This window comes from Thunnus maccoyii, chromosome 24, assembly GCF_910596095.1.
Source record: "Thunnus maccoyii chromosome 24, fThuMac1.1, whole genome shotgun sequence".
Lineage (NCBI taxonomy): Eukaryota > Metazoa > Chordata > Actinopteri > Scombriformes > Scombridae > Thunnus > Thunnus maccoyii.
Window position 1 is genome coordinate 6,306,245 of NC_056556.1, and position 18,645 is coordinate 6,324,889.

General features: G+C 40.1%; 1 protein-coding gene across 2 annotated transcripts; it reads right to left on the reverse strand.

The window, feature by feature from the left end:
* Positions 1–43: 43 nt before the first annotated feature.
* On the reverse strand, positions 44–13,659 carry LOC121892097 (protein FAM171B). Of its 2 annotated transcripts, XM_042404908.1 has the most exons (8): positions 10,298–13,658; positions 8,456–8,689; positions 6,373–6,465; positions 5,938–6,096; positions 5,472–5,642; positions 5,155–5,271; positions 4,935–5,058; positions 44–4,490 (listed from the first exon to the last, which is right to left on the reverse strand). In XM_042404908.1, exons 1-8 carry the CDS (start codon positions 10,527–10,529, stop codon positions 3,167–3,169), a joined length of 2,454 nt encoding a protein of 817 aa, XP_042260842.1. In that variant the 5' UTR covers positions 10,530–13,658; the 3' UTR covers positions 44–3,166. The 2 variants fall into 2 exon arrangements, with proteins under 2 accessions (XP_042260842.1, XP_042260841.1); XM_042404907.1 differs by having other exon boundaries at positions 4,935–5,271; positions 10,298–13,659.
* Between the last annotated feature and the right edge of the window lie 4,986 nt (positions 13,660–18,645).

Below are 18,645 nucleotides of genomic sequence, written 5' to 3' on the forward strand. Positions count from 1 at the left end.
TGAATCAAGTAAGTTTATTAATTTAGTGCACAAAAAAGGCAAGACTAATAACACTACCATAATTACAGAGGTAAACACAAGAGGTGCCCATTTTGGAGGAAACAAAAGCCCATAAGGTTCAATGGCTAGACACAAGAGGAGCACACTATAGAACACATTAAAATCAGTACAAATACATTCAGCGAGATCACTTAAAAACAGGAGTGGCAGTAGGTTTGTTTTGCTTGTCAAGAACTGTCAGCACAAAGAGTTCACAAACTACTCCACATGTTGCTGTTTTAGCAGGGATATACTGTATTTTAAAGCCGATGACTAGCATTCATTTGTAAGCATACTGAATGATTAAGTGCTCAACTTGTTGCTACATTTAAAATGACAAAGCTCAGGTTTTTGTGCACTCCCTTGAAAAGACACGCACTCTTTAGGCTAAACGTAAAAAGATTTAATATCGATCACACATCTCACAACAGTTGCTTGAAAACCTTGTCATTCAGTCATTCAGTGAGACACACTGATGCACCTCTCAGACCTTTTAGATGAAAGAAAAACAGCACTAAATAAATTAAATCACGGTCACATAATACATAGAACGCTGCTTGACTATATACACACAAAAAGAACACATGAATGTACAAAATAGAGCTTCGAAGTGAACTCGGTGAAAAGGTTTAACAGTGGTACTATGACGGAAGACTAAATATAGCAAAACTGTTGCTGCAAAGTTTCATTTTAAATTTAAATTTTACAGTAAATATTGCTGAATCTTTTCTGTTATTTGTGGTGTGTGTTTTGCCAAACTTTATCATGGACGGGCAATGGATTGTATTGTTGCCATTGATGAAGTAGCCTATTTACACACTGAAAATGTTTCTGAAGATGCTGCGCGCCAATGTAACAAATGGGCACATATTAAAGTGTGGTGTGCGTTATTTGATTCAGCAGCTGCTATGTCAATTAGTACAGGACAGATATGAAAGGCAGGCATACATGTGACCTTGTTGTTTGACATTTTGAAAGGAAAATACTTTTCCATATACATATTTGTTGAAAATTGGTTACTCCCAAACTAGACAAAGACTCTACAGCCATGCTAGCAGCTCTGTGAGGCTGTATTTAGGCACAGCGGTGCTTTGAGCTAAATGCTAACAGCAGCATATAACATGCTCACAGTGACAATGCTCACATGCTGATGTCCAGATGGTATAATGTTTATCATGTTCACCGTCTTATTCTTAGTACAGCATGTTAGCATGCTAACATTAGCTAATTAGCACTAAACACAAACTACGGCTAAGGCTGGTGGGAATGTCATTCGTTTTGTAAGTATTTGGTCAGAAATAAAAAATTGTAATTTTGACTTAATGGTTAGCTATATTAAAGGTTCACTAAAGTGGTTACAATTCATCTGGGGGGAGGGGGGGCATGAATGCGTCTAGCAAATTTATAACAATGCATTCAATAGCTGTTGAAATATTTGAATCAAAACCACAAATTTCAACCTCATGGTGGCGCAGTCTGGACCAAAGTGGTAAACCAACAGACCCACATTTACCCTCCCCAATGACCACTCTTTTATTTAAAACCATCTTCATCTCCTTCAATCTTATGTCTAAAAACAAAAAGTCATCCCCTAGTCAAGCTGATCAGTATTTAAATATATTTTTTGTCATATCAGTATTACAATTTGGGTATACAAGTGATAAAAGCAAGTCTCAGAGGCACCAAACTTAAACTAAAGTCAAGAAAATTGTTAAATACTGTACATGACAAGGTTTCCAGTTATAAAAATGAAGTAAAATATAATAATAATGCACAATTTGGGGGGGCTAAGTACTGCATGATGTGAGACAAAGGGATTTGGGCTGCTTAACTTAACATTGCAAATTGTTAACCTTTACCTAATATGAAAAAATGGTTAACTGAAAGCTGTGCAGTTTTTTTTTTTCAGGCTGCGAACAGTAGTTTGTTCTACCTTGGGTTGTTTCAGACAGGTGATCTGATTGGTCAGACACTCTCCATTTACACTAATGAATCCCACAAAACAAACCATGCCATGTTTTAGTGCTTAGTCTTAGCCAACTCTAGTGGTATCCAGGGATGTGGCTAAAAATGGTATTTCTTGGGATATTTTGGTGTGATTCTTACATTGTGACACCCATTATCATAGTGTAGAAGTATTATTGTTGTAATAGTTACCCAGCAGCACAACACAGAGACTCCTTGCGAAATGAGACAGTGAAATGAATCATTCAATCACCAAATTCTAACAGCTACGAGGACGTAATGTTAGCTCTACAGTAAAATGTAAAATATTTTCATACACACAAGAAAACGTTCAGTTTCATGCATTCTAAAATAACAGAAGGCTTAAAACCTTGAATATCAGGTGTGATAAATTCAAGATGGCAGCTTAGCTTTACAATGTACATAAGTGTTTTACTCCAAAATGCAACAGGATCCATGATTGGAGTCAGTTACGGGTGGAAAGTTGAAGCTAAATTCTTTTACTCCAAAAATCTGATATGAAGAAGCATTTCATGGCATGAGTTAAAAACATGAATTTGTTTGACTGATTCAAATGACAAAACAAGAGTCTTTTTTCGTAAAACCCCAGAGTCTCTTTTTAAGTAAAATGAGGCAGTACGATCAAAACGAGATGTCAGCATTGCAAACCGGGAAAGCTTTTGTGTCTTATTTAATTTACAGCAGGCATTTATGGTGAGGATAAGTGCACTACACATAAACCTGTATCTATGTCCCTCCTGCAAACTCACCAGATTTTTACTAAATATAGACAAATACTGTGCCTTACATAATCATAATTAATTATTACAGGCAGAAAGAAGGCACCCTGTATAATGCCAATACTGGGGACTGTGGGATATCGTGTTCACACGGACATTTTGCTGTGAAGAATCCCGCTGGTGATCTTCAGATTTGGGAGAATGAGTGAACATGGTGCGCAAACTTATGCATTCTTTGGCAAAGTTGTACAATCACATAACTCAAGAACAACAATGCCTGTGTGAGCACAAGTACAAACGAATTTGGATCACTCAGCACTGATGACACTATGTGATGAGGAAAGCTCAGCGTGTGTTAGATGGTTAATGGGACATTTAAATTAAGAAACGATGCAAATCAAAATGCTTCAGTGAGCCATGCTCTAACTTCGCTTGGTCAGAGGTCTCCCCTCGCGGACGTGCTTAGCACTCCTCTTTTCCGTTTTCCCCTTCTCCCTCACCTTCCTTAGGCGCCTTGGAGGTGGCGTCCCTCTGGACTCGCTGTCCTCCTGAGCGCTTGATGTATCCATCCCGTCTCGCTCCTCAGGAATATTGGGAATAGCCCCACTGCTCCCATCTAAAATGTTCCTCAGGGAAGGGTCCTCTGGCGTACAGGTGGCAGTGGTGCCACTCTCGCTACTGCTCAGGTCCTGTTCTTCACCGTACCGCCCCCCTCTGCTGTGGTGCGGCAGGGAAGAGGCCCTGATGGAAGGCCTGTCGCGCTCTGCCTCGCGGATGTTCTGCAGAGGCTCGTTCATGTCCACCCCTGAGTCCAGGCTGGTGTCGTTGCTGCTAGGCGGGCGGTGGCGGCTCTGCAGTTCAATGATGGAGTGACGAACCTGGGCAGCAGGCTTCCCATCTAAAGAGACAAACCAGGCCCTGGGGTGAGATGACGAGGACTTGCCCCGGGTCAGCTCTAGCAAGGTACGCTCTGAGATCCCCTGCAGCTCGCTGGGCACGCCATGCACACTGCTGAAGGCCTGCATACCAGCTGCCTCATTGAGAGTCCCAGGCACAGAGACAGAGGATTCAAGGAGGTTACTGTAGCATCCCCACACAGCAGCGTTAGGGCCTTGGCCTTGGGGAGGAGTCTCCAGAGGCTGGGGCTCATCTTGGTTGCTCTGCTGAGGGCTGCTTCTACCTTGGGAGTGGTGGTGAGGGACTTTGGGTAGTGTCTGGGTGTAGCTGTCTTTACTCGCAGGCTCTGTGTGAGCGTCATACTCAACTCCATTGCGGGGGAAAGTAGCAGATTTGCAGCCTGACAGTTGCTGCTCCTGAGCACTGAAAAGCTCCGGGGCCTGAATAATGGCCACTGGCTGGTTGTAGATATGAACCAGCTTATCTTGAAAGAAGTTGTCAGAGTTGATGTTGGCCCGGTTCTGTTCTGACTTCTCCCGAATCCGAGCCACCTCTTCACTGTTGATGTAGTGAGAATGCTGCTGGGGACCTTTGATCCGATCCAGAGTGATATTCTCATAAAGAGAAGCCGCGGGGCGACTACCTGGGTCCTCCACGTAGATGTTATAGTTGGCTTTGTGCCTCGGCGTGGATGAGGGTTCACACTGGACACTGCAGGAGGCGAGGCTGTTGTCGCCAGAATGGAACAGCAAACCTTCTTCCATGTGGGTGGAAGTGGTTTGGTCTTTTTTCACCACCGTCAGTTTGGAAAAACGTGCTCTCCTCCTCCTTGGCTCTCGATGAGAACCTCTGTATATGGGAGATAAAGAAGTTACTCAGGATGGACTGAAGCTTCACAGGGCTGCTCTCCAAACATTTTAGGCTGATTATGGGCAAGTTAAAGGGGCACCTTGCCATTTTTCATTCATTCTACCTAGCAGACACTTATTGTGTTCAGTATCCTTAAAAGAGGAGTGGTTGAATGCACTGGTGCAATTATTTGATATAATTTAGACATTCCATATTTTACTCCATTTAATTTCTTGTTTAAATTGTTCAGAAATGTCAAAAATGAAAGTGCTTTTTTTGAGACCCTCACAGATTTCTATAGCCATAGAAAAGTCATTTCGAAAATAAATTTCCAAATTAATATTTCTAAATGGAAAATCAGTAATTTAGGCAATATAAAAAATGTGTTTTAAATTAAACTTTAAATTGAACTTGACTCATAACCTTTCTGTGGATATTTCTTACCCGCAGTGACACAGCAACACAGAAAGAAATCCAATCACTATAGCCAGTGTTCCTCCCAGTATTCCTATCAACAGGTAGGTGTGGTACGATATGAAATCCAGAGAGCTTCCATGTCCCAGGTAATCTAAATGGTTAAATGTATAGATAGGCATACAATATTTATTAATACTACAAACTGTGTATAAATGACGTAATATAGGTACATGAAGCATGTGTTTACCATTTGATGAGGGCACAGGGGCAGCAACCCAGTAGCCGAGATGGGACGCGGTGTAGGTCCAGACTAGCTCACCACCAACTGCTTTCACTATGCCCAGACCTTGATTCTCCCAGGCACCTTTAAACAGCAAAAACGTGCTTTGTCTGGTGTTATTGTGCATTAAAAAAAAATAGTTTTATGGTGAAATGTTGTAATTCCATTAATTTCTAAACTGCTACATATGCAGTTTGGATAACAGGAACCAATGAGTTCATAATTAAACTTTTGAGAAATATAAAGCTTCCAATTTTCCAATCATCTGTAACATTAATTCCTACCGGTCTTTAAGTTGAAAGCCCAGGCTGGCACAGTATCAGAGGCACGAAAGTTGGTGTTGTGTCCCAGGGGCATGCTGATTTGGATGGGTCCTCGAACCTGGAGCTCCTCACCACCAGAGTACAGCAGCACGCTGACGGCTGCCACCGCCTTCAGCTCGATGCTTCTGAACACTGCAGACGTGGAGTAAGTAGATGCCAAGTATTTAAAAGGCAATTCTTATTTTTTCTTATGTAATCTTTTTGTAGTTTAATTATATCATACCCTTTTTCCAAAGAATAATCTTAAAACACCTACCACACATACACTGAGAAATTAAAAAGACTCTTCTTAATATGGAGCAAACTGGTGAGGAAATGTTTAAGAGGTATTTGCCCAAACAAAGCAAAACTAAGCATTAAACAGTCCAGACTAAGAAAAAATTGTTTTAAACATTAAAATTGAAACGTGGCCTTGGTTAAAGCTCACCTGATTTGTTGATGATGACGCCTGGAGTGCAGTTGACACAGTCCTTCGCTAGGTGGTGCTGTGGTACAGTCAGGTAAGCTGTCACTGAGGAAATGTTGCTCTTATCAGAGACTGTGAGGAGGTTCTTGGGGAACTTAACCTTTGGCTGAGAGGAGCTGTCTGTGAAAATAAGATGGGATTGTATGCATCAGAATCTGGACAGTTATACAATATAGTTCACATAGATAATAATATAGTTTCAAGTGGTCAGTAGGAGTAGTGAAATACTCATCATTTTAAAGTAGTTCATTCTGTGAAAAACTATCAAACTTTCATCTTAGTTAATTCAGGAAAAAAAATCAGTTTTCAACTAAAAATTGTGATGTAATATGAGAGGAAATGATTGAGAAATTACACAGTTGAATGTGAATTACTCCTGAAAGTGTGTTAACGTACCTGGTAACTTCCTGGTGATGAGGACTGAGTCTTCAAACAGCCAGATGTTCCCTTGGCTGTGAGGAAGCAGCAGCAGCGTCACAGCAGAGAAAACTGCAGGGTGGCAAAAAGAAAAAAAAAGGGCAAATTTGCAAGTTGTTAATAGAGTGAATTCAAGAAATTGGCAGAGATCAAAAGTGGCAAACTGTATGTTGTAACTGCATCTCTATCCACTTTTTATGGGAATATCTAGATATACCTAGATGGGCTTCCACTGATGATTATTTTTTTCATTATCGATTAATTGTTGGTCTATAAAATGTCAGAAAATTGTGAAAAATGCCGATCACAATATCCCAGAAACCCAAGGTGACGTCTTCATATGTGTCTTGTTTCATAGATATTCAATTCACTATCATGTGAGCTGCAAATCCTCACATCTAAAAAGTTGGAATCAGGGAATTTCTGTCACTTTTGCCTGAAAAATTCAAAAAAGCTGCAGATTAATAATTAATCAACTAATCATTGCCACTCTAATGCCTAGTAGCATGTTGGACATAATGAGGGAAAGAGAAAAATATAATAAATTTCTTCCAGGTAGTTCTAGATATCATATCCAGTTTATGAGTGGTATAAGAGATATAGCTTGTAGGCCTGTTTTACCACCAGCAGATGGCACTACTACTTCAGGTCTCTTTTTAGGGTTCAGCTGGTTGTGTGTAAGCAGCACAAAAGGGAGGTGCCTCTGATAATGCAGAGCAAAGCAGGTCTCGACAGATGACACTCCATCTGATTTTATCCTTCCTAACACATGCTCCATGTTTCCTTTAAAACCTCACCTCCCTGCTCCCTTGTGACAAACCTTCTCTGTCTGATTCAGACCGGTAAGAGGACATGGGAACAAGGACAATAGAGTAAGACCCAGGCCCCCCTTTTTATCCTGAGAAGAGATCGGTGTGGCTAAAAATCCCCCACCCCCCTCTGCATTTGATTCGGTGCAGGACAAAGACAGTTTGCTGAGGCAGGGATACGTTTCACCCGAGCTCAAGTCACACACACCTCGGCTCTACATGCTGCTGTAGAAACAATCGATAAAATTAGTATAGAACACAGCGTTCAGTTACACTCGACCGTACGTTGCTTCATCATGAACAAACCTCAGTGACAACTTGCATGTTGTGGCAGACAGATCATTAATCTATAATGTCCATGAATAATGCAGTTGTGAGAGTGTGTGTGAATATTGTGGATGGCATTACTGTAAATAAGTGCTTAGAAAATGGTTTCATTAGCCAGCAGTTGTACAGTTCAAAGCATTGCCTGCTTAATTTTCACTTAATTCTAGTATTTTCAACTTTTTCTGTTGCCTCCCTGAGGCTATTTTTCTAAATTTGATTTGTTTACACAGCTAAATTAGTGTATGTCCTCGCATTAAATCCACTTGTACATTGTAAAAGCTAAATGCCTTAATTGTGTTTGTCCTTTATAGCCCGATCAATATTTATTGGAAAATCCTCTTTACTTCAAGGGGAGGTCAGGGTCAGCTGTGACCCTGGAGCTGCTCAGGAGTCAGTGTCCAGATAAGGACCTCAACAGTCCTCCTGACACAGTTTGCCACAGAATATGATTAAACTCATATTATAATTATAATAAGTAACATCATATATTGTGAGAAATGTCCAGAATTGCATTTGTCCAAACAGAGACAATCTTAAGGATTTAATACTCTTCTCTGTGTACTGATGTTATTTTACAAAGTAATATATTCTTGGGAGCTTTTAGCTGTTTAAATATATTAGTAGAAAATACCTTACTTATCATATAGTGGCAGGTGTTAAAGTGTGATGTGTTATTATAGTGGTTTTGTATTATCTTTTGACCTTTGCTTCCAAAATAGTTCTGTTAATGGGTAAAGAATCATGTTTGGTTGTACAGTAATGACGTTTTTAAAAGACCTAATAAAGGGACTTTAACTGCTTGAGGATTGTTATCCGGATATCGGACTTATGCCAGGTAGATCATTTAGAAATTCTGAACACAGTAAATGAAAAATATTTGAGCTATCTTCCTCTGTAACCGTCGTTTAAAAAGTTGTGGTACTCACTTGGTCTCTTGGTGGTGCTCCAGGGCAGGGGGCTGGGGACGTAGCCTTCCATGTTGCCCACCAGGGTCAGACTGATTCCTGGACTGTACGCTACCGAGAGAAGAACCTCACCTCTCTCCCCTGTTTGGGCTGAGCTCCTCAGTGTGTGGTTCACATAAACACCCACCAAAGCCCCCCGCAGTGGCTGTCGAGTCACCAGGTCCCTCACCAGGACCTTCAGGGCAAACTGGGGCTCTGGAGAGAGGTTAACATGGCAGGGACACAGACTTAGTAGCATTAGATCTAGTAACTAGCAGTTAATAATCAGAAAGAAATCCAAGCATTCAGCTGATGGTAACACACGTCTCCACATGTGTTCTATCTGTATGCAAAGCGGCCTCCACCACATCCTCTCAGCAGTGCTCTCCACTGACATATTCCCTCAGTAACCTTTCTCTCGCCATGAAAAAATGATGAGGCAAGCGCAGCTGAATCGGTTGGAGGATGAAAAATACATCAAAACCAAGTGACAGTCGAGAGGAAAACTGCATGTAGAGTCAGTGAGACTCATAGTTGATGAGGTGCTAATTTTGAGTATCACATATGGCACCTTATGTCTCCAGAATATCAACTTTTTTTTAGCCTTTTTTAAAATCTTATAAAATGTTTAGAGCCCTAGAGAATGGTTTAATGTAATATTCACCCACTTCAGGACAACACATACTGTATGTGTCTTAAATTTAAGCTTTTGATTAGAACATGTGGTCTGTCAGCATGTTCCTCTTAGCATGTCACGCGCCGTGATGTCACATGCCTTACTGATGTTTTCATTAGACTTATTACTTATAGAACAGAAGCTTTTTGCTGTCATGTACTGTTATTAGGTTATGTTGCTTAATAAATCACTCATATAGTATGTCATTGTCTGTCAAGTTCAAGTAGTCTGTGCTAAATGATACTGCTGGAGATCCTTCACATGAGCTTTGTGGGGGTTTTGGGGCCACTGTACATGCCCACATCAAATGTAAAGACAGACTTTGTGGTGTTGAGGCCATCAGCGAGCACAGGCTTACCTACTGTATCAGCAGAGCAGCATGGATTACCATGCTCTCCATTAATACATCACCTGCGCAGGCCAAAAAAGATAAAAAAACCCCTTAATCCCTCAAAATTTGACATTATACATCATAATCCTATTAGTCTGTTGGCCAGAGTGCCTGTGAATTATATCCAATATCTTATCAATAGAAGTAGCCAATCATTCAGACAAATAGCTGTTCATGTAGGTTAGTTGACGAGAACATACCGTAGGTTTGATTTAATGAAGACAGGTGATGTGTTTTAATCTAGTTTTAAATATTAAATCAGTGGTAGCCTTTCCTTTCTGTGTGAGTGAGTGTGCTGTGTGAGATGCAATTTGCTAAAAAAAAAAAAAATCTATAAGTGGCTCAAAATGTTGGAAACTGGTAAAGACATCATATCGGCAAATATATTTATCCAAAATATGGTTCTGCCACTCAATTAAACAGGTCTAAATGAAAAAGTTTCAGAGAAAAGAGTGTTTTTTATTTTTTGTATTTTAAAAATAGACATAAAATACTGTATATTTTCTTGATATGTGCCTTTTGCCCTTCATTTCCTCAACAACAATATAGTCTGTTTATACTGGATATATCTAAATAATGCATGACAATGTACTGAACCATTAAGAATCATTAAGCCAGATAACAATAACAAATAACACTACAGCTACCTGCTCCAGTTATGAGTCACAGCTGGTTCCTCTGTTAAAGCTCATTTCCATTTTCTGTAACAATGAGTGACTAAAGCAGGGCCGGTTTTTTTTTTTTTGTTTATGTTTACCTGCTGACAAGGCGGAGGGGCCGAGAAATCGCCCCGGGGCGGTCGGGTCGGTGGCTGACTGGTCTCCGACCGCGGCGGTGGGGCCATTGTCCCCGGGCGAGGAGGGGGGCAAGCCGCCGCCCTCCTCCTCCGCTGCTCTCACCGCCCCATGATCCAGGCAGGAAATAATCAAAAGCAACGACGGCAGAAAGAGCAGCAGCGGCGGCGGCAGGTGGCGTTCAGCAGCGGGCATGGCGAGAGGGGGAGCAGGCTCACAGACATAACGGACCGCGAGAAACGAGCTCCGGGGGGTGAAGAACGAGGTCCAGCAGTGTTTGTATTTATCACGAAGGCCTCATCCCTTTCATGGTTTCTTGTTATCTTGGTGCGGACGGAAGGGGGAAAAACCCCGTGGAGAAAGGATGCGCTGGTGCTGAGGCTGGGCGTGTGTGAACAAAGATCGTATACAAGTGAAAGATGTATCACTCTGTCAAAAAAATAAAAAATAATTAAAAAAAAAAAATAATTAAAAAAAAATACAGTACTCGGCTCATCACGATTTCAGCGTTGAATCTAATATTTTAACACTGTTTATATAGTGTGTGTATTTTTTTTAATGTATTTGGTTCAAACAAAAATCTAATTTGGGACAGTTAGGCCTAACTAACTGAGTAGCCGATAAAATTCAACAATTGTAAGAATGGACCTATCTTCAGAGATACTAAATATTGATCCATATTCTCAAATGTAAGAATTTGCTATTTCCCTTTTTTTATACCATCGTAAACTAAATGTTTTTGGATTATGTTATGGGTATATTTCACTGTTTTCTGACATTTTATAGAGTACATCATGCATCAATTAAAGAACAAAAAGCAATCGACAATAATCAGTATTTAGTTGCAGCCCTAAATATGGACGAGACTGTAGGACTGTACCAAGAGAAGAGTGAGACGTCTTTCTGTCCTGATCATCTTTGGTAAGACGGGAGATGCTGTTACATCATTGGGGTCTGCGTGTGCGTGGCCCTCTATCGGTAAACTGAGATCCTTGGTTGCCTATTTTTATCTTCATTGCTCTGCAATGTGAAAATTTACCATAGTGGCAGATATAACAACAACACAGCATACAGTATGAAAAATATAGGCTTGATTAAATACTCAAGTATAGTGTTATAGCCGAATTATTTGAGTAATAAATTTATTTTTTAATTAAATAATTATGCCCCCTAATGAAAGCTGATTCTGGAATCATCTCTGAAGTTGAATATTTATTGTTCAGTGTGAATTCAAAATGTAAGTTACAGACAATATTTACATACATCAACTATTATGGCAGGAAAATCTCTCCCTGACATTATTTATGGTCATGATTGATGTTCTTGGGTTTCACACAATAAAAAAAAAGTAATTATATGAACATAAGGAAACTTTGCAAACAACAGTGGAAACTGACCTATGCTAGCACATGCTGGTAGTTAGTGAGGGATATTAAGTTCATAACATTGGAAAACAATGACCTATGGAAAAGATACATATACAATATAAACTGGTATTTATTAGCTGTTGTTTCCCTGCTTTCTAGCTGCTCCTGTTTAAAAATAAACCTGCCATCATGACTGTTTTCTTGGAGTAACTTTACTCTCATATCTGCTAGTTAGTCTTCACTCAATTCATCCATACTTACAATATTTCATACAAGAGAAATAAAAAAAAGCAATGACAACAACGTTAAAACAATACTACTGTAGTAATGAAATATTCACAATAGACAACATCAGACACCCCCTGTACTCCTCCCCGCTTAGTACAGTCTGGGTTCCCCTTCTATAAATTTATTTGGATTCTCCCACTTCCTGTTTAACAATATGCCCTTTTACCTGAAGGTAGCAACAAGGATGGGAGCACATGCAGCAAACATTTAGGTAACTGAGTCCAGATTTCAATAAATGAAAATTAAATGAAATGTTTGCATGTGTAGTTGTTTCATTAACCCATAAATTCTGTCAGTATGCAAATTGTCTGCATCGTTGGCCATGTTGGCACACATTGTTCAGCTAGAGTTAGAATACTTGGTCTCTGAAGCACATTTTATGCAGATTTTCACTTAAAATGATTTTCCTTTCGCAGACATTACAGTGTGTATAGTGTAAGTGTAAGAAACTGAGAAATTTCCAGTGTTGCCAAACAGGTTGAGCTACTGGACCATGCTGCTGAAGGAACATTTTGTCACAACATTTCTGTCTTTAATCAAGATACTGGTTTTCAAAAGTTACCAGATGGCCATGACTTGAACCAACAACCATAAAACACGCAATTTAACACAGTGAACCATGAGCCACTTTTACCAAAAGTTGTTCAATCTTCAACTGAGAAGCTAACTTTCAAAATTCAATGTTCAAGTCAACACAGTGAGCCACAGATTAACACTGATGTTTTCATGTGATGTTTCAGTGAGTTCAAACCACTGTCTCCTACTTGTTTAAGGACGCTATAGATGCAACTATTTGTGCTCTTAAATATTCATTCAGCCTATATTCAATGATTTAGCATCACACTGACCATCTTTCAGGGTCAAACTCAGTGAAACTCCCCCAAGTACAAGGAGAGAAACAGCTTTCAGATAAATTTTTAAATGTTAAGTGTAACATCAGGAGTACAGGTACATGACATCTGAATATGGACAGATTCCTTGGTCTAAGAGATAGTTTAGCAGGATAGGTAGCAGGTGTTTTTGACGCCTGTCGACATTCTGATTGTTGGTTAGATCCTTGCTGTTGGCAGCTGATATTCTTGGTTACTCTAAGTCTTTATCATTGGCTACTACAATTTGCTCCTATCAAGTACATCCAAGTCGAAAAGATACAGTGTCATTTGAGAATTTTGCATTTATTTAATATATTAATGAATATAATAAAGAGAGAACATGTGATGGCAAGAGACTTACAACCTTTCTAAAACATTTGTCACACCTTCATAAAATTTCAGCTCAGTGTAGGTAATTGCTTCATAACGCCCCTGTGTACAGAACTGTTGAACATCTTGAACAGCAACACGCCTTGAGCCATAACCACCAAGGTACTTGGACTCCATCTCTAAAAGCTTTTCACTATTCCATGTTGGTGTAGGACTTCAAAATTCACTTTAATATGTCAGAATTTAACCTATGTCCCCAAATCAGCTGTAGAGGTACCTAACACTTTGAACCACCAGGGATCAATGGGCTCACTGTTCCTAATACCTTTTCACTCTGTCCTCTGGGCAGTGGAAGCACTTAATACAGTCTGGGTTTCCCCTTCTGTAAATCAAATTGGATTCTCCCACTTCCTGCTTCACAGTCTGTCCTTTCAGCTGAAGGTAGCAACAAGGATGTGACCACATGCATCAAACATTTGGTTAACTGAGACTGGATCTCAATAAACACCTTGAAATAAAAATTTTGTGTATGTAATTATTTTATTAACTTGTAAATTCTGTCGCCTCAGTATGTATTGTGTAAGTTCTTATGGACGACCTATATCATCCATAAGTACGATCTTCTGTATCAGACAGAAGATCACCCTGAGGTTCTGGGTTAAAGCTTAATTTTGTTTTTAAGACCATGAAAGCAGATTGCAAGTCTAGAGGACTGACCTACATTCATACCAAGGGGATGTAAAATATTTGACAGATAAGTGTTGGTTCAACCTCCAAAACCATGTTCTCGAACCTAAACAAAAGTCTTTTAAAAACACTAACAGAACACATGCATCGGCCTTTATAGGCTACTCTGTTTCATCTAATGTGTAAAATGGATGAACAACATGCAGGTCATAAATAATAGAAGAAAGTGGATCAAGGATATCTTTATTATCCCTGAGGAGCAATTTGTTGTACACCCAGCAGTAACCACATAACCATCAGACAAACAATCCAAGTGTAAACTAACAATTAGTCAATCAGCTCCTAAAGAAAGCTACTACTTATTATTAGGCTACTTATAAGTATAACATGCAGCAGATTAAAGTGACACAGGTCAGTTCCTAAAGAACAGACAACAGGTAGTCACAACAATAGTGAGTTAAGTATTTGAAGTATTGGAGTACTTATGACAATTACAGTATGGTGTAATCTATTGCTCTAAAATATTTTGCCAGCTGCATTTTATTTGCTAAGGCACTCTCTGTTAGAGCGATATGCATAACTCATCCAACATTTTTAAAATGCTTTGTTGCTACTTCATGCTTCGTTAAAGAAAAAAAAAAAAAATCAGCCAGTTCGGATTTCCTGTTTCATAACCCCCCTACTTATATCTCTCAGGAACAAGCTTTTCAGTTTTTCTTCTAGATGTTGGACTTCAAAGTACTCAAAATCCCCTAGCAATTGAACCCACGTCCTCCAAACACCTACACAGTTATGTAATACCTTGAGCCATCAGGACTGAGGTATCATGACTGCATTTCTAATAGCTTTTCACTATTCCATCTGGGAGTAGGACTTCAAAAATCACTGCAATATCTGAGACTCAACTCCATGTCCCCAAAATCAACATTGGAGGTCCTTAACACTTTGAGCGACCAGATATTATGTACGCATTGTTCCTAAAAGCTTCTCAGTGTTTCCTCTGGGTGTCAGGCTTCATAATACTCAAAATCAACTGGGGATTAAACCCAGATCCTCCTGCACCGGAACTCATCAACACTTTGAGCCTCACTTTGTTTCTGTACTGTATTGAACTTTTAGGGTTGTGGGTTCAATCCTGAGACAGTCTGAGACTTTTTTAAAATCAGACACACTACTGAAGATTGAAAACCTGATAAGATCAGTGGATGCTATCTGAACCTGTAGCTCACTGCATTGAACAGCTACGTTGAAGTTTTAAGGTAATGGGTTCGAATCCCGAGTCGGTCAGTGACTTTTGAACATCATCACTCAGAGGAGAGGTTTAAAAGCGCTCAGAGAAGAGGTCTGAGTGCGAAGGGGACCTGGTGGAGTGACGGCTTCGTCAACACAGATCTCAGCTACGTCTGCGGACGTGAGGTGGCTGGTTCGATCCCTCTCCTTCACCAGTAACTGGAGCAAAAAAACTTGGGTGGGTCGGGGGGGGGCCTTGTCCTCCCCCGATGTTTCGCAGGTATGTACGCAGGGGGTTATAAAACAGGAAGTCCTGTCCAGCTGAAGTTTTACTGATGCATGAAGGTGCGAACAAGTTTTTAAAAATGTTGGAGGTCTCTTGCCATCGCATGTTTGTTGCTTATTAGGTAGGTGTCTTTATTAATACACAAAACCACCGCCTTCCTATCGGGGTAAAATGCAAAATTCTCAAATGACACTTGGTATCTACATACTGTTGTAGACTGCTGTGATACTTATATATGTACTCTTATACTTTATATGTACTCTTATACTTAGATATATGTACTCTGTAATTGGTTGGATCCAATATCAATACTTTGTAAACCAACATTACAGGCAGAACAACCAAGAAGATCTTTATCCCTCAGCGGGGATTGAACCAACAACCACACATTGAGGTGCTTATCTTCTATCACCCATCCTATTGAGCTATCCTTCTGGTTAGCCACATAGGTGTTTATCTCTTACACATTTTGTACCCCTCATGATACACGTATAACTTAAAAAAAATCTTTTTTTTTTTTTTAACCTGGAGAGAGTACAGCTTGTGTGTGGTCACACCTTTCTTTTGCCTTGTGAAGGTTGATCAGGCTGAGTTAGGGATTGAACCAGCAACCTTATGAACCCCAGCCCTCTTCTGTTACCACTCAGCCAGGCAAGGTACCCCTGGGAAATGCTAAATCAATTCATTCCATATGCATCGTGCCAAGAAAGTATAATTAAGACACTCTGCTCTTGTAAACCACAAGTTGTAATCCATTTTCATACTCATATTTTCATGACCCTGGCAGAGTTAACAATATGATCCTTGGAACAGGGTCATATTGACACTGCAAGATTGTCATTGTGATGCTAAATCACTTAAAATTTGATGGAACATGTTTATATCTCAAACACATGTTGTTCCTGCAGCCTTTATGTTACACTTAATGTTTCATGAAAAAACTGTTGTTATTGTAATTTGGGACAGTATCTGTTGTGCACAGTGACAGGGTGATTGGAACAGGGTGATTTTGACACTGTGATGCTAAATCAATTCAAATGTTTTAGTAGAGAGCACAAACAGTTGCACCTGTAGAGTCCGTAAACGAGCAGGAGACAGTGGTGTGAACTCATTGAAATAAACCACCTCTCAGCCTGGCTTCCCGGTGTTACGGACATACTGGTCATGGTGGTTCAGCCAGTGGTCTGCACCAAAGCAGTTTGATGTGGTGTGGGGTGTTACCCACCCTTGTGGTGACTTTCTGACTTGTTGAAGTTGTGGGTTCAACCCTGAGCCTATTAGCCGCACAAAACTTTAGCTCACTGTGTTTGACAGCAATGCTGAAGTTTAAAAGTTGTGGGTTCAATCCTAACTTGATCAGTCACTTTTTAAGTTAGCAGCTGTATTTAAAATTGAAAACCCTTGGTAAAAGGTTTGACCCTTGAGCCTAACTGTTTTAAAATATGCTTTAGGGTCAAACATTTACCAAGGGTTTTACATCTTAAATACAGCTGCTAACTTTTAAAAAAAAACTGATAAAGTTGGGATTGAACCCACAAGTTTGAAACTTCAGTGCTGCTGTCAAACACAGTGAGCTAAAGCTTTGTGCTACTGATGAGCACTGGGTTGAAACCACAACTTCAACAAAGTCAGAAAGTCACCACAAGGGTGGGTAACACCCCACCCCACGTCAAACTGCTTCAGTGTAGACCACTGGTTGAACCACCAGGACCAGTTTGTCCGTAACACCGGGCAGCCTGGCTGTGAGGTGGCTTGTTTCACTGTGGCCACACTGCTGTCTCCTGCTCATTTATGGAAGCTAGCTACATGTGCAGCTTTTTGTCCACTCTAACAAAACATTTTAATTGATATAGCAACACAGTGTCAAAATTACCCTGTTCAAATGATGATATCGTTAATTCTGCCAGGGTCACGAAAAAAACATCAATACACATTTTCCTTGGTCGGTCAGTGACTGGCCAAGTGGTTACAGAAACGGGCTGATGACCACAACCTATTAACCATTCAGAAAAATGAAGAAACCATGTTGGATTCCAGGCCAGCAAATTAACAAAATCACTGGTGCATAAAGAGAGCAATAACCATGAACCATTTAAAAGCAAGTATATGGAAATGGATTTCAACTTGTGCTTCAGAAGAACTGTTTCTTAATCATACTTTCTTTGGCATGCATGCATTTGGAACAAATTGATTTAGCATTTTCCAGAGGTGGTAGGTGGGAACTGTGACTGGCTCAGTGGTTATATAAAAGGGCTGGTGTTCACAAGGTTGCTGGTTCAATCCCCAACTCACCAAAATAAACTAACCCTAACAAAGTAAGTGATAGCTGTGAACACATACATGCCATATAGCCCTGAGTTACAAATAAGTTATTTTCATGAAATGTTAAGTCTAACATGAGGGGTGCAAGAACAAGATTTTTTTTTTTTGCTCCAGTTACTGATGAAGGAGAGGGATCGAACCAGCCACCTCACATCTGCAGACATATCTGAGATCTGTGTTGACAAAGCCATCACTCCACCAGGCCCCCTTCGCACTCAGACCTCTTCTCTGAGCGCTTTTAAACCTCTCCTCTGAGTGATGATGTTCAAAAGTCACTGACCTACTCGGGATTCGAACCCATTACCTTAAAACTTCAACGTAGCTGTTCAACACAGTGAGCTACAGGTTCAGATAGCATCCACTGATCTTATCAGGTTTTCAATCTTCAGTAGTGTGTCTGACTTTAAAAATTTACCTGCCAGTGTCAGGATTGAACCCACAAATTCAAAACCTTCCACCAGCTGCCAACAGGTTGAGCTACTGGACCTGGACAACCATGACTCATGATATTGGGTTTAAAAAATCTCCAAGCAGCTCTGGCTTGAACCCTAAAACCTTGAAGTGGCATAATTTTACACAGTGAAACCCGAGGGTCAATCCTTTACCAAGGGTTTTAAATCTTAAATACAGCTGCTAACTTTACAAAGTGATTGATCAAGTCAGGATTGAACCCACAAAGTTTAAACTTCAATGCTGCTGTCAAACACAGTGAACTAAAGCTTTACACTGCCACAGAGTTTCCATTTGGTGTTTTCAGTCCTCAGTGGTCTGGCTGGACTGAACCCATAGCTTCAACAAAGTCAAAAAGTTACCAAACAGTTCACGCTACCGGATCACGTCCCTAAAAAGGTATTTTGACAGAGCATCTAAATCTTTATGGACGTTATTCGCTTAAAAAAAAAAAACAAAGAAAACAACCCTCCTCTGAA

Bases quoted from the DNA above. Each gene is read 5' to 3' on its own strand.
- LOC121892097 (XM_042404907.1), bottom strand. From the start codon at position 10,529: ATGCCCGCTGCTGAACGCCACCTGCCGCCGCCGCTGCTGCTCTTTCTG. The intron at 5,643-5,937 runs GTGAGCTTTAAC...CCACGTCTGCAG, and splicing joins CGTCATCATCAACAAATCAG to TGTTCAGAAGCATCGAGCTG. The intron at 5,272-5,471 runs GTAGGAATTAAT...TGCTGTTTAAAG, and splicing joins GGCTTTCAACTTAAAGACCG to GTGCCTGGGAGAATCAAGGT.